The sequence below is a fragment of the Scyliorhinus canicula genome, chromosome 15 (assembly GCF_902713615.1).
Source record: "Scyliorhinus canicula chromosome 15, sScyCan1.1, whole genome shotgun sequence".
Taxonomy (NCBI): Eukaryota; Metazoa; Chordata; class Chondrichthyes; order Carcharhiniformes; family Scyliorhinidae; genus Scyliorhinus; species Scyliorhinus canicula.
This window is the reverse complement of record NC_052160.1, coordinates 11236454-11250893: the sequence shown is the minus strand read 5'-3', so window position 1 is coordinate 11250893 and position 14440 is coordinate 11236454. Positions and strand designations below refer to the sequence as shown.

At 49.3% G+C, this 14440-nt stretch overlaps 1 protein-coding gene across 1 annotated transcript in view; it reads left to right on the top strand.

The window, feature by feature from the left end:
* atf7ip2 (activating transcription factor 7 interacting protein 2) overlaps positions 1–14440 on the top strand; it is a 191172-nt gene that overhangs the window by 66082 nt on the left and 110650 nt on the right. The window contains exon 4 of the mRNA XM_038820878.1: positions 12114–12259. Coding sequence (XP_038676806.1) covers positions 12114–12259 — 146 coding nt within the window. The remainder of the gene's footprint in view (positions 1–12113; positions 12260–14440) is intronic.

Genomic DNA, 14440 nt, shown 5'->3' with positions numbered 1-14440 from the left:
TCCAACTTGGGCAACTGCATGAAATTCCTCAAAACCCCATTCATCCCCACCAGGTCCAAAACTACCCTTCCTCTCCCATCCTTCACCTTTGCGATCTCCCTCGCTGCTTCCTGAGTTGGTGAGGCAGCATCCTACTCTCCTTCTCCCTATACACCTGTATTCATACACTGCTCCCCGTAACTGCCCCACTGCCTTCCCCAAAGACGCCAACCTGAACTCAATCTGGGGCTTCTGGCGTTCCTTCAACAACCCAGCCTCCGGAGCTTCCGAGTACCTCCTATCCACCTGCAGAATCTCATCCACCAATCTAGCCATCTCTGCCCGCTCCGTCTTACCCCAGTGTGACTGGATCAATATAAACTCCCCCGACCACTGCATTCGACGCCTCCCATAATGTGACGGCCAAACCCTCACCCGTCTTGTTCAGCTCCACATAGCCCCAAATAGTGGCCCTCGCCTACTTCCACACCTAATCTGCTAGCAGCCCCACGTCCAGTCTCCGCTGCGGGCGCTTGCCCACTCCACCATGAAGACTGATGCAAAGTAACTATTCGTTCGTCTGCCATTCTATGTTTCCTATTATTACTTCTCCAGCCACATTTTCCAGTGGTCCAATGTCTCTCTCTTACCTTTTATATATTGAAAAAAACTCTTCTGATCTTCCTTTTATATTACTAGCTAGCTGGCACTCATATTTCATCTTCTCCCCCCTTACTGCTTTTTTAGTTGTCCTCTGCTCGCTTTTAAAGGCTTCCCAATCCACTGGCTTCCCACTAATCCTCGCCACCTTGTATGCTTTTTCTTTAGCTTTTATGCTGTCCTTGACATCCTTCGTCAGCCATTGATGCTTTGTCCTCCCCTGAGCATGTTTCCTCCTCTTTGGGATGAATTTCTGTTGTGCCTACCTAATAACCCCCAAAAACTCCTGCCATTGCTGTTCCATTGTCTTCCCTGCTATGCTCCTTTTCCAATCAACTTTGGCCAGCTTCTCCCTCATGTCCTTTGTAGTTACCCTTATTTGATTGTAATACTGTTACATCTGATTGCAGCTTTTCCCTCTCAAACTGCAGGGTAAATTCTATTATACTGTGGTCAATGCTCCATAAGAGTTCCTTCACCTTAAGTTCCCTACTGGAGTCTGCCTCATTACACATCACCAAATCCAGAATTGCCTATTCTCTTGTAGGCTCCATCACAAGCTGCCCCAAAAAACCATCTCTTGACATTCCACAAATTCCTTTTCTTGGGATTCACTGCCAACCTGATTTTCCCAGCCACTTGCATATTGAAATCCCCCATGATTATTGTAATATTGCCTTTTTTACATGCCTTTTCTATCACACACACACACACACACACACACACACACACACACACACACACCCCCCCCCCCCGGGGACAGGACATCGGTTCCAGTCCATCTTGAGCTGTCTAGGCACATGGCGGATAGGCTTAAGGTCATTGGGAAGCAACAATCCTTTCTACTAGACAGCTACAGAGGATGCTCTGTGTATTTTGGTAACATGGGAGCTCCTGGGAATCACAGGCAGCTCACTGCACAGTTCCATCTCTTATATCATTGTTCTGCCAGTTTTATTTGACAATGCAACTTGTTTTCCATTGCCCTCCTCTTCCTCAGTCATAAAAGTTGAAATTGCAAGATAAATATGGATGAGCAAGACCATTTGTCTTGTTTGAGTCATGTGTTCATCCCTCCTTTATGCAAGTAATTTTTATACCTTTTTGTCTTGCATTGAAGGTATGCATTTTTTTATTTTTTTTTGTACTGATACTTGCCTATTAATATTTTCCTCCTGCCTTAGTGACCAGGACTACACAAGGCAGCCATGGTGTCATCTAAGCAGTTGGCTGTTCACTGTAACATAAAGATTCAGACCATCTGTAGTTCCTGGTGGCCTAGCGGTTTGATAAGTGAAAAAGCAGTAGCCTGCAACCAAAACGCCACCGTGATTTCCCTCCTGTTACCCTGATTCAGTCATGTAAAAGGAGAGCTCAAAGACGCTCATCGAAAAAGAAAAACAATCAACTAGATCCCATGTGGGAGACTAATAAAGAACACAAATTCACATGAGATGCAGGGTAATTTAATTAAAAATTGGCTTAGTTATAGGAGACGGAGGGTGATGACAGACTGAATTCTTTAGTAACTGGAAGCCAATGTCCAGTGGCATACCACACTAATCTGTGTTGGGTCTACTATTATTCATCATTTATATAAACATCATAGATGATTATGCGGGGGAGGGGGATAGGATCAATAAGGTTGTGGTTAACAGTGAGGTTGAATATCTTGGGTTTGTTTGGAAGGAATAATTTGACAAGGAAGTATTCAATAAAGGTCATGACACTGGGAAGTTCTGAGGAACAAACTGACTTTGGTGTGTTTGTCCATAGTTCTCTGGAGGCGGATGGCCAGGTTAATACGGTATTAAGCGTATGGGACACATGCCTTTATCAATCAAGGCATAGATTGCAAAAGCAGTGAAGTCCTGTTGGAGTTGTATAGAACATTGGTGAGGCTACAGCTGGTGTAGGCCCCAGCTGGTGTACTGTGTGCAGTTCTGGGTATCACATTATAGGAGGGATGTGATTGCACTGACGTGGGTGCAGAGGAGATTCACCAGGATGTTAGCTTAAATGTTCCATCCCAGATATGAAGAGAAGTTGGATAGACTTGCATTGTTTTCGTTGGAGCAGAGGAGACTGAACTCGTTGGCGCAGAGGAGACCTGATCGAGGTATGCAAGAATATTTGGGGCATGGACAGGGTAGATAGGGAGAATCCGTTCCCCTTGATTGAAAGGTCAGTCACGAGGGGACACAAGTTCAAGGTGAGGGGCAGTAGGTTTGGGGGGGGGGAGGAAGTGAGGCAAAACCTTTTACCCAGAGGGTGGTGACAGACTGGAATGCGCTGCCTGGGAGGATGGTAGAAGCACGTTGCCTCACATCCTTTAAAAAGTACCCAGATGAATACTTGGCACATCATAACATTCAAGGTTATGGGCCAAGTGCTGGTAAATGTGATTAGCTAGGTCAGGTGTTTTTCATGTGTCAGTGCAGACTTGATGGGCTGAAGGACTTCTTCTGTGTGATTCTGTGAACATAGCATGAGTTAATTTGAATTATTGATTTGGATGGACAAAACTAACATTGACATCCCATTAATTTCATAACATTAGCTTGCAACAAAGTTCTGCAACAGGTTTCATCAAATAAACAAAGGGTAGATTTTTGACTTTGTTCAGGAACTGGAGCAGACATTTCAGCCTCTTGAGCCTGTTCATTCAGTTGAACAATGGTTGGTGTGCATCCTAATTCCATTCACCTACCTTGGCTCCATGTCTCTTCATACAGCTATTGATCGTGAAATTAAAATTATTAACTTAATCTAACATCTTTTTTTTTTGTTGGAAACGTTTCCACACTTAACAACCCTGTGTGGGGGACTTCCGGTGTGCATCATGGAGTGAGTGATCACACAGAGGCAGCTCCTGCCCAAGGTTACAGAAAAGAGCTCTTTTTTAAGCAACACGAGTTGGAATTTCGATGAAAAGGCGTAGGTGAATGTTCGAGGAGTACTTTCCCCCAGGAATAGTATGTTTCTTGGTTATCAGACCCTCAGAAACAAGTTATCAGACCCTCAGTGCAAGATTTGTCTGAAGCAGCAGCAGACAAAGGCCTCTGCAAGCATGCAGGCGGGGGAAGGGCCAGCTTAGAGGCCTCAAGCTGACTTGAGGGCCTTTTATTAGAGCTGAATTCTAGCAGCAGAGGGAAAAACTGTGAAAAGATCTCACCAAGGCAATTGAAGAAGCGGGGACGGACTTCCGGTAGCGGTGATGCGGAGCTAAGCCGCACGTTCAGTGCCTCCCGCTATTTTTGGAATTTGGGGCTCTTTTAAGGGCTCATAGTGGTGCTGTTTGGACTTTTCCCCGTGTGGGAACACTCCTTCTCAGATTCTCCACCGGTGGATGGCCTGGACTAGGAGTGGAGCGGTCAGAAAATCGGCTTTGGAGACTTCCAGTTGCGGCTATGCGGAGCTAACCGCACCGCAGCTCCCGCTACTTAAGGACTTTTGGGCCGATTTGAGGGCCCCAAACGGCGCTGTCTCGACGAATCCTGGTGGGGAAAGGTGTCTAGAGGAGCATTCCCCATAATTTATGGTACTCACCCGGAGTGGGGCAAAGGAAAAAGCTGCAGCAGCTCCCCAAGAAAAGCGGGGGAAGAAGGACAAAATGGTGGCCGGCGGAACACCCGAGGACTGGTGGAAGTGGGCGCAGGAGCAGCAAGCCTCTCTTCTGCGCTGTTTTGCGGAGCTGAAGGCTGAGTTGCTGGACTCCCTGAATGCGACTACCAACAGGCTGCTAGGGACCCAGGCGGCCCAGGAGGTGTCCATTCGGGAGTTGCAGCAGCAGGCTGCTGAGCGGGAGGAGGAGGAGGCTGTGGTCCTCGTGGGGAAAGTGGAGTTGCACGAGGCACTTCACAAAAAATGGCAAGACCGCTTGGAGGAGCTGGACGTTCGCACGAGGTGAAAGAATTTGAGGATCTTGGGCCTGGCGGAGGGGCTGGAGGGGTTGGATCTCACGTCGTACGTGACCACTATGTTGAGCTTGTTGATGGGAGCGGGGGCCCCTGGAGCTTGAGGGAGCTCACAGAGTGCTGGCCAGGAGGCCTAAGGCAAATGAACCCCCGCAGGCGGTGCTGGTGCGGTTCCATCGATTTAGTGACCGGGAGTGTGTGCTGCGCTGGGCCAAGAAAGAGAGGAGCAGCAAGTGGGAGAATTCGGTAGTGCGAATCTACCAGGACTGGAGTGCGGAGGTGGCAAAGCGGCGGGCCGGGTTCAACCGGACGAAGGCAGTGCTGCATGCCAAGCAGGTCAGATTTGGAATGCTGCAGCCTGCGCGTCTGTGGGTGACATATAAGGACCGGCACCACTACTTCGAGTCCCCGGAGGAGGCATGGGCCTTTGTACAGGCGGAGAAGCTGGACTCGAACTAGGGTCTGGGGACGCACTATGGCCGTTGCTGTTTTCGCTGAGCTGTTCTTCAATTTTGACACGTGTTTTTTTTTATGCTGGTTTTCTTTTTGCTCTGTTTCCGGGTGGGTTTGTCTGTTGGGTATGGGTGTGGGGTATGTGGGGAACATTGAGGGTATGTGCTTTATATGTTCTCTTCTGTACGGGGCTGGGGTTTGGGGTGAAACTGGATTTTGAGGAGCTGCGTCAGAAGGGTGGGGTGTGGCAGTGTGAAAGCGCGGGCTTTCCTCTGGTTTCCCGCGCTGCGGGGGGCGGAGCTGGAGGTGGGGGCGTAGCCTCTACTAGTTTTCGTTCCCGCGCTGAAGCGGTGCCAAGGAGGTGTGGCAAGAGGGGCCGGGAGGTGATGGGTTTTGGCGGGAGCTGCCGGGTCAGCAGAAGTCAGCTGACTCACGGAAGTACCATGGAGGGTGCGTCGCAGCTAGGAGGGGTCCTGGGTGGGGGGGGGGGGATACCGGGTTGCTGCTGGAATGGCCAGGAAGGAGCTGGTGGGGGCGGGTGGGGGGGGGGGGTAGAGGAGAGGCGTTAGCGCCATGGGGAACGGGTCAGGCGGGGCGAGCTGGCCTGGGGCGAGCAGTCGATAAGCTATGGCTAGCCGGCGGGGGAGAGGGGCGGGTTGCCCTCTGATCCGACTGATTACCTGGAACGTGAGGGGGCTGAATGGGCCGGTTAAGAGAACTAGGGTATTTTCTCATCTGAAGGGGCTGAAGGCGGACGTGGCTATGCTCCAGGAGACCCACTTGAAGGTGGCAGACCAAGTTCGTCTGAGGAAGGGGTCGGTGGGGCAGGTTTTTCACTCCGGATTGGACGCGAAGATCCGGCGGGTGGCGATTGTGGTGGGGAAGAGGGTGGCGTTCGAGGCGGCTGAGGTGGTGTCGGACAAGGAGGGCAGATATATTATGGTGAAGGGTAGGCTGCAGGGAGAGAAGGTGGTGCTGGTTAATGTATATGCCCCGAATTGGGATGATGCCGGCTTCATGAGGCGCTTGTTGGGTCGCATTCCGGACCTGGAGGCAGGGGGCCTGATCATGGGGGGAGACTTTAACACAGTGCTGGATCCCCCACTGGACCAGTCCAGTTCAAGGACGGGTAGGAGACCGGCGGCGGCCGAAGTGCTGAGGGGGTTTATGGACCAAATGGGAGGGGTGGATCCCTGGAGGTTTGGGAGGCCGAGAGCACGGGAGTATTCCTTTTTCTCCCATGTCCATAGGGTCTATTCCTGAATAGATTTTTTTCGTCCTAAGCAGGGGATTGATCCTGAAGGTGCAGGATGCCGAGTATTCGGCCATAGCGATGTCAGACCATGCTCCGCACTGGGTTGATCTGGAGATGGGGGTGGCGCCTGGATGTGGGGAAGCTGGCTGATGAGGAGGTGTGTAGGAGGGTCCGGGGATATATTGAGGGGTATCTTGATACCAACGACACGGGGGAGGTCCGGGTGGGGATGGTCTGGGAGGCTCTGAAAGCGGTGATCCGGGGGGAGCTGATCTCCATCCGGGCCCATAGGGAAAGGAGGGAGAGGAAGGAGAGGGAGAAACTGGTGGGGGAGCTCCTGGATGTGGACAGGAGATACGCGGAGGCACCGGAGGAGGGGTTGCTGGGGGAACGGTGTAGTTTGTAGGCCAAATTTGACTTGTTGACCACCAGAAAGGCGGAGACACAGTGGAGGAGGGCGCAGGGCGTGGTATATGAGTATGGGGAGAAGGCGAGCAGGATGTTGGCGCATCAGCTCCGCAGGCGAGATGCGGCTAGGGAAATTGGTGGAGTGACGGATAGGGGTGGGAATGTAGTGCAGAAATGGTGGAGTGACGGATAGGGGTGGGAATGTAGTGCAGAAGGGGACAGAAGTAAATGGGGTCTCTAGGGACTTCTACGAGGAACTGTACCGGTCAGAACCTCCGATGGGGAGAGGGGGGATGGAGAGCTTCATGAACAGGCTATGTTTCCCAAGGGTTCAAGAGGAGCTGGTAGAGGGGCTGGGGGCGCCGATAGAGTTGGAGGAGCTAGTCAGGGGGATTGGACAAATGCAGTCAGGTAAGGCGCTGGGGCCGGACGGGTTCCCGGTGGAATTTTATAAAAAGTATGCGGATCTGGTGGGCCCCCTGTTGGTGCGAGCCTTCAATGAGGCATGGGAGGGGGGGGCTTTGCCCCCGACGATGTCGCGGGCACTGACCTCTCTGATCCTGAAGCGGGATAAGGACCCCTTGCAGTGTGGATCATACAGGCCTATCTCGCTCCTCAATGTTGACGCTAAGTTGCTGCCGAAGATCCTGGCCACCAGGATAGAGGACTGTGTGCCAGGGGTGATACACGAGGATCAGACAGGATTTGTCAAGGGAGGGCAGCTCAACACGAATGTGCGGAGACTGCTAAATGTTATTATGATGCCGGCAGTGGAGGGGGAGGCGGAGATAGTGGTGGCGCTGGATGCGGAGAAAGCGTTTGATAGAGTTGAGTGTTGGTACCTGTGGGAGGTGCTGGAGCGGTTCGGATTCGGGGAGGGATTCATCAAATGGGTGAGGCTGCTCTACGCGGCTCCGGTGGCAAGTGTAGTTACCAATGGAAGGAGATCGGAGTACTTCAGGCTCTACCGTGGGACCAGGCAGGGGTGCCCCCTATCTCCCTTGCTCTTTGCACTGGCGATTGAACCTTTGGCTATGGCATTGAGGGAGTCAGGGAGATGGAGGGGTCTGGTGCGGGGTGGGGAGGAACATCGTGTATCGCTGTATGCGGACGACCTGCTGTTGTATGTGGCGGATCCAGAAGGGGGAATGCCGGGGGTGATGGAGCTGTTAGCGGAATTTGGGGGCTTCTCGGGCTATAAGTTAAATTTAGGCAAGAGCGAGGTATTTGTAGTACACCCGTGTGATCAGGAGGAGGGAATTGGGAGACTCCCATTTAAGAGGGCAGTGAAGAGTTTCAGATACCTGGGGGTGCAGGTGGCCAGGAGTTGGGGGACTCTCCATAAACTTAATTTTACCAGGCTGGTGGAGCAGATGGAGGAGGAATTTAAAAGGTGGGACATGGTGCCGCTATCGTTGGCGGGTCGAGTGCAGTCCGTCAAAATTACGGTTCTCGTTCCTTTTTCAGTGTTTGCCCATCTTTATCCCTAGGACCTATTTTAGAAGGGTGACTAGCAGCATCATGAGCTTTGTTTGGGCGCATGGGCCCCCGAGCGTGAAAAATGTCTTCTTGGAGCGGGGTAGAGATGGGATGGGGGGGGGGGGGGGGGGGGGCTGGCGTTACCCAATCTCTCGGGGTATTATTGGGCGGCCAATGTGTCGATGATGCGCAAGTGGGTAATGGAGGGGGCAGCATGGAAATAGATGGAGAGGGCGTCCTGTGGAGATGCAAGCCTGGGGGCCCTGGTAATGCGCCGTGGCCGCTCCCTCCTACGAGGCATACCACGAGCCCAGTGGTGGCGGCTACCCTCAAGATTTGGGGGCAGTGGAGGCGACATAGGGGAGAAGTGGGGGGCTCGATGGAGGCTCCGTTAAGGGGGAACCATACGTTCGTCCCGGGGAACATTTCAGGGTTGGCACAGAGCGGGCATCAGACAGCTGAGGGACCTGTTTATTGATGGGAGGTTTGCGAGCCTGGGGGAGTTGGAGGAAAAATTTGGGCTCCCCCCGGGGAACATGTTCAGGTATCTGCAGGTAAAGGCGTTTGCTAGGCGGCAGGTGGAGGGATTCCCTTTGCTTCCCACAAGGGGGGTGAGTGACAGGGTGCTTTTGGGGGTCGGGGATGGGAAGATATCTGATATCTACAAGGTAATGCAGGAGGTGGAGGAGGCGTCAGTAGAGGAGCTAAAGGCTAAGTGGGAGGAGGAACTGGGGGAACAGATCGAAGAAGGGACATGGGCTGATGCCCTGGAGAGGGTTAACTCTTCCTCCTCATGTGCACGGCTTAGCCTCATCCAATTCAAGGTGCTGCACCGGGCCCACATGACTGGGACGAGGATGAGTACGTTCTTTGGGGGTGAAGACAGGTGTGTCAGGCGCTCGGGGAGTCCAGCGAACCATGCCCATATGTCCTGGGCATGCTCGGCACTGGAGGAGTTCTGGAAGGGGGTGGCGAGGATGGTGTCAAGGGTGGCGGGATCCAGGGTCAAGCCAGGATGGGGACTTGCGATTTTTGGGGTTGGGGTGGAGCCGGGAGTGCAGGAAGCGAAAGAGGCCGGTGTGCTGGCCTTTGCGTCCCTAGTAGCCCGGCGAAGGATCTTGCTACAATGGAAGGATGCGAGGCCCCCAAGCGTGGAGACCTGGATCAATGACATGGCGGGTTTCATTATGCTAGAGAAGGTCCAATTCGCCCTGAGAGGGTCGGTACAAGGGTTCTTTAGGTGGTGGCAACCTTTCCTTGACTTTCTGGCTCAACGATAGGGTACTGGGACAGTAGCAGCAGCAACCCGGGAGGGAAAAGGGGGGGGAGCGGGGGGACGATGACTATGTTTGTTTATTTAATTTTAAGTTCTTTTGTTCATTGGGGTTGGGGGGATGTGATACATGCGTCGAAACGGTCTGGGAGGTGTTACAGTTATGGGTTATTTTGTTGCATTTCATTGTTTGTCATTATGTTTTATATTTTCTGTAAAAAATTCCAATAAAAATTATATTTAAAAAAAAAAAACAACCTTGTGTGAAGAGTATGCTAGATTCTCTCTTGAATGGCTTTTTTCCCTTTTTTCTTGGACTCTTACACAAGCAGAAACAGTTTATAAACAATTACTTTTAAAATCCTAAGGACATCATCAAAACACTCGTAAAACCTTGTATATTCCATGGGATTCAAGCCTCGCCTCTCATAATCTAATCTTTAGGGGTCCCAGTTTTGGTGAATCTGTGCTAATCTTCTTTCAAAGCCAATATCGCCTTTCTAAGGTGTGTTACTAGTATTGCATACTAGTAGTAGCACTACTCCAGATTTCGGGTGAGATATTCTGACCCCTCCCGCCATCAGGATTATCTGGTACGGCCGAGTCAACAGATTTGAATAGCTAGAAAATTTGGGCTGTAGGATGCGGTTTTGTGGCTGCATTGCGCTCCAGCAAGAGCACAACGCGGCCGATAGGTCCCCAGAGAGGACTCTCACTCAGGCTTTGCAGCAGCCTCCCCGCCTCGCAGGATCTACCCAAGTCCTGCAAGGCATCGGAACCTGAAGCACGGCCAAAAAAGGTGCGTGACCAAACGGCACATTCCAAAGTAGGAATCAAACCTACATAGGCAAGCTTATCTGGGCTATACCGGCCTCCCGGGGTCTACCAGCCTCCCCAGGGAGGCTGCAGCCGGGCGCCTTTCAGTACTGGTGCACACAAATGTTGACCAGATGGAAAGTTCAGCTGAGTGGGGGGGTCTCCTGGGCCATCGGAGGTCTGTGGGAGGGACAATGGATAGTGCAAGGTGGTCCCCTGGCCTTCCCCCTGGAACATGGGCACTGTGGCACTGTCCAGCTGGTGAGGTGTCTGGGTGGCAGTGCCAAGCTGCAGCAGCACTGCCAGGGTGGCAGTGAAACAGTGCCCAGGTGGTACAGCCAAGGATCAGGGCTTGAGGGGGGCCATGGCCATGAAAGGGGGGGGTTGAGAAAGAATACATGGCAGGTAAATAAAGGTCTCTGGGAGATTGGTGTGGGGGTGAGGGATAAGGGTCCAGGAGGGACGGACCTGAAGAGGGGTGACCCCATAGCGGCGTGTCCTCACTTGGCGAGGGTGTAGGGTAGTGCCAATGAGTGGGGGGTGACCTTGCACATGGGTATGGAGGACGCACAATCGAGATCGGGGCACCCTTTCAAAACAACGGCCCGATCTCTTGAGTTCAGCTTCCCAGTACTGAAAAAAAATGCAAGTGTGGGCTAAGCTGGTGAGAAACACCCCAGGACCCAAAAAAGTGACTTGTGTCGTTGATGGCGGTGGGGAACACGCCAGCAGAGCTGACTGCGAAAATCCCTGAAAAATCCACCACAAATGAACTTAAGAAATTTTTCAATTACATTTTGCCCCAAGACTCTAAATGTAGTTTACCTAAAGTTGTAGAAGTTCCTCCTCCCTAGTTTCTAGCTGACATTCTGTTGGATTATACTTTTGTACCCAATTACTCTTTAATGATATGTGTATATGGACTCCTAAATCCTTTTAACCTCGGCAGTTCTCAACTTTTCAACATTGAAAAACTCTTGACTTATTCTTCTTGTGTCCAATTATTTTGGCCTGCATTTTAATCCATCCGTCACAGTTGGATGCAGAATTCCTTGTAATTTGGCACGGTGTACCAAACATTACTGCAGCACTATCAAGTTTTCCCAACTGGACACTACGTACAGAGGTCAGCAACATAAATTTTCAGAATTTCATCAAATGAAAACAGTGGAAAAAGAGTCTGGACTGTTTGATTTCTTTCTGGTAAGAAGACCTACAAGAAGGAGGGACTTCATCAGTGGAGCACAGAGGAGTGCTGTTGGGTGATCCGCTGCAAGCCAGGCAAGCAATTTAATCGGACTGCAGGTGAAACTTTCACTGATGACTCCATTTGAAGAACAGTGAAAGCATCTCCGTTTTTGCAATTCTATGTCTAAACTTTCTATTTAATATTTAGTCATTTAAACTTGCTGTTTGTGCAGAAAACGTACCACTAACATCTGGAGAGAAGTCTTCAGCTAGCTGCTTACAAAGCAAATGAAAGACGAATAGAACTAGTGTTGATGTAATGAAATAAACTGAATTATTTTATGACTCTATCTGGTAATGCTGCATATTCATGAGATGTATCCTCTTGTGATGAAAGCACATGTGGCCACTCCCCGTACCAGCCTCCCCGAACAGGCGCCGAATATAGCGGCATGTTTTGCATACAAATGTGAGTCTGAATTTCATTGTTTAAGATATAATAATTTAGTGACCTAGAGGCTTTTGATCAGTGATCACCATGTTCATAAATCCGGAATAAAAATTGACTCAAAGTATTGTCAGCAATCAAAAAAGAAAATAACCAAATGAGAGGAATAGTTTCTCAATTAATGAGTGAAAACATTACATCCACTAAAATTATACATTTTTATAATTCTTCCTCAAGTTTTAAGAAAAAGGACCCATTCAAGAGATGAAGAAAGAAGTAACAACAAACGTGTCAAGACTTTGGAAGGTGACAAACGTGAACATTTTAATCTGAGTTCCAAAAACCAAAGTACAGACACTACCAAGAAGATGTCTTTGGATGAGGTGACCTTTTGTTTTTATTAAAGTTGTGGATATTAAGAGTTGTTGAGTTTTCAAGGCAATTGCTCAGGAATAAAGTAAAATAGTTAGATGACCAATGTATTTTTCCAAAGAATGCTTTAAAGAATCATTTTGGCTAAATATTTGATTCATTAAATTTTATAATGATCTGTTGTATTTTAACAGAAAGTGTCTTTATTACTGCCTTGGGGCTGGTTTAGCAGAGTGGGCTAAACAGCTGGCTTGTAATGCAGAACAAGGCCAGCAGCGTGGGTTCAATTCCCAGACCGGCCTCCCCGAACAGGCACCGGAATGTGGCGACTAGTTGCTTTTCACAGTAACTTCATTGCCGCCTACTTGTGACAATAAGTGATTATTAGTATTATTATTACTACTACTACAGTTAATGTGAGTTTTAATTGGATTGGAATGGTTAAAACAAAATGCTAGGTTGCTACTGTGAACTTGGTGAATGTTGGTTCTAATTCACCTGGCATTAATTAATTTGATATACACCATGGCACATAGATTGTTGTCAATGAGCGCAAGTCTCAAAGATGTCTTGAGCAGGTGAAGAATTAGCTCCCCTTAATTCAACTTGCCAACAACGTCCATATCTAAATGATTTTTTTTAAACCTTGGTTGGTCACAACAAAGATGCAAGTTTCTTTTTCACAAGGATATGCCTTTCCAAATCAGAATGTATTTAACTATTTAAGCTGTGAGCCAACAAGAAGCCAATCAAATAAGGTTTTTCCAGAGTCCAAGAAAGAGCACACTGAACCTGAGGAAAATAGTAACTCTACGACGAGCATTCAACCCACATGCAGTCATTCGGACAGACACGCACACTTTTCATGGTTTATAATCTGTAAGGGCTATAATTGGTAGTAACGGGGGGAGTGGAGCTGAGCAGAGCGGGAGAAATTCGAATAGCAGCCTAGGAAGGTAAGTGGTTTCACTGAGTGTTCCGACTGAGGGAAAAAAAATGAAAAGCGATATCACAGGAAGGCTGTGATTTGATTAGCTAATGGAGAAGCTGTGTTGAATTTGAAAATCCACTTTAAATTACTGGTTATAAATTGCTTCCAGACTGAGGTAATAGATATATTTTTTTTAAGTTACTTAAAAATCAAATTGAAAAACTAACTAAATAAAATAAAGAGCGTCAAGTGACATGTTGTTCCTGCATGATTGTGGACCCCATTGTGGTTCCCAGTGACCACATCTGTAATAAGTGTTGGTTGCTTGAGGAACTCCGGCTCAGAGTTGATGAGCTGGATTCTGAGATTCGGGGACTGCGATACATCAAGGATGGGGAGAGGTAGCTGGACAGTGTTCCAGGAGGCAGTCACACCCCTTAGTGTAACTACCTTAAATTCGGCCTGTGGTCAGGGCCAGGACGGTGTGGCTGAGTGGGGCAGGTAAAGGATCCAGGAGATAGAGTTGCAGGAGCCTCACCGCTTGTCCCTGTCCAACAGGTTTGAGATTCTTGCTTCTTGTGTTGATGGGAACGGGGACTGTAGCGAGGATGAGCAAACTGACCACAGTTATGTGGTACTGGGAGCAATTCAAGTTTTGGGGGGGGGTTGGAGAGAAAAGAAATGTAGTCTTAATTAGGGATAGTATAGTTAGGGACTAGTCACTGTGATCAGGATTGAGAATCCCAAAGGTTGTGTTGCCTGCTTGGCGCTCGGGTTTGGGATATCAAATCTGAGCTGCAGAGGAACTTGGGAGTGGAGGGTAAAGTTCCAGTTGTCATGATCCATGTAGGTTCCAAAGGCGTAGGTAAAACAAAGATAGGTTCTGTTAGCGAGTATGAACAGCTAGGAGCTAATTAAAAAGCTGAATCAAAAAGGTAATAATCTCTGGATTACTACCTGAACCTCGAGCTAATTGACATAGGGTCAATAAGATTAAGGAGGTAAATGTGTGGAGATTGGTGTGGGGAAAAATGGGTTTTAATTCATAAGAAATTGGCACCAGTACTGGGGGAAAGAGGATCTGTTCCGATGGGACGGTCTTCATCTGAATCATACTGTTGATCAGAGTCCTGCTGAATCGCATACATAGGGCTTTCAAGGAGGGGATCCGTTGTATGGAGAATTAGAAAATCAAAGTTAAAGGAGCAGGTAGAAATGCAGGTTAATGATTAGGACTTTAAACGAGGTAAAGGGGCCGAGG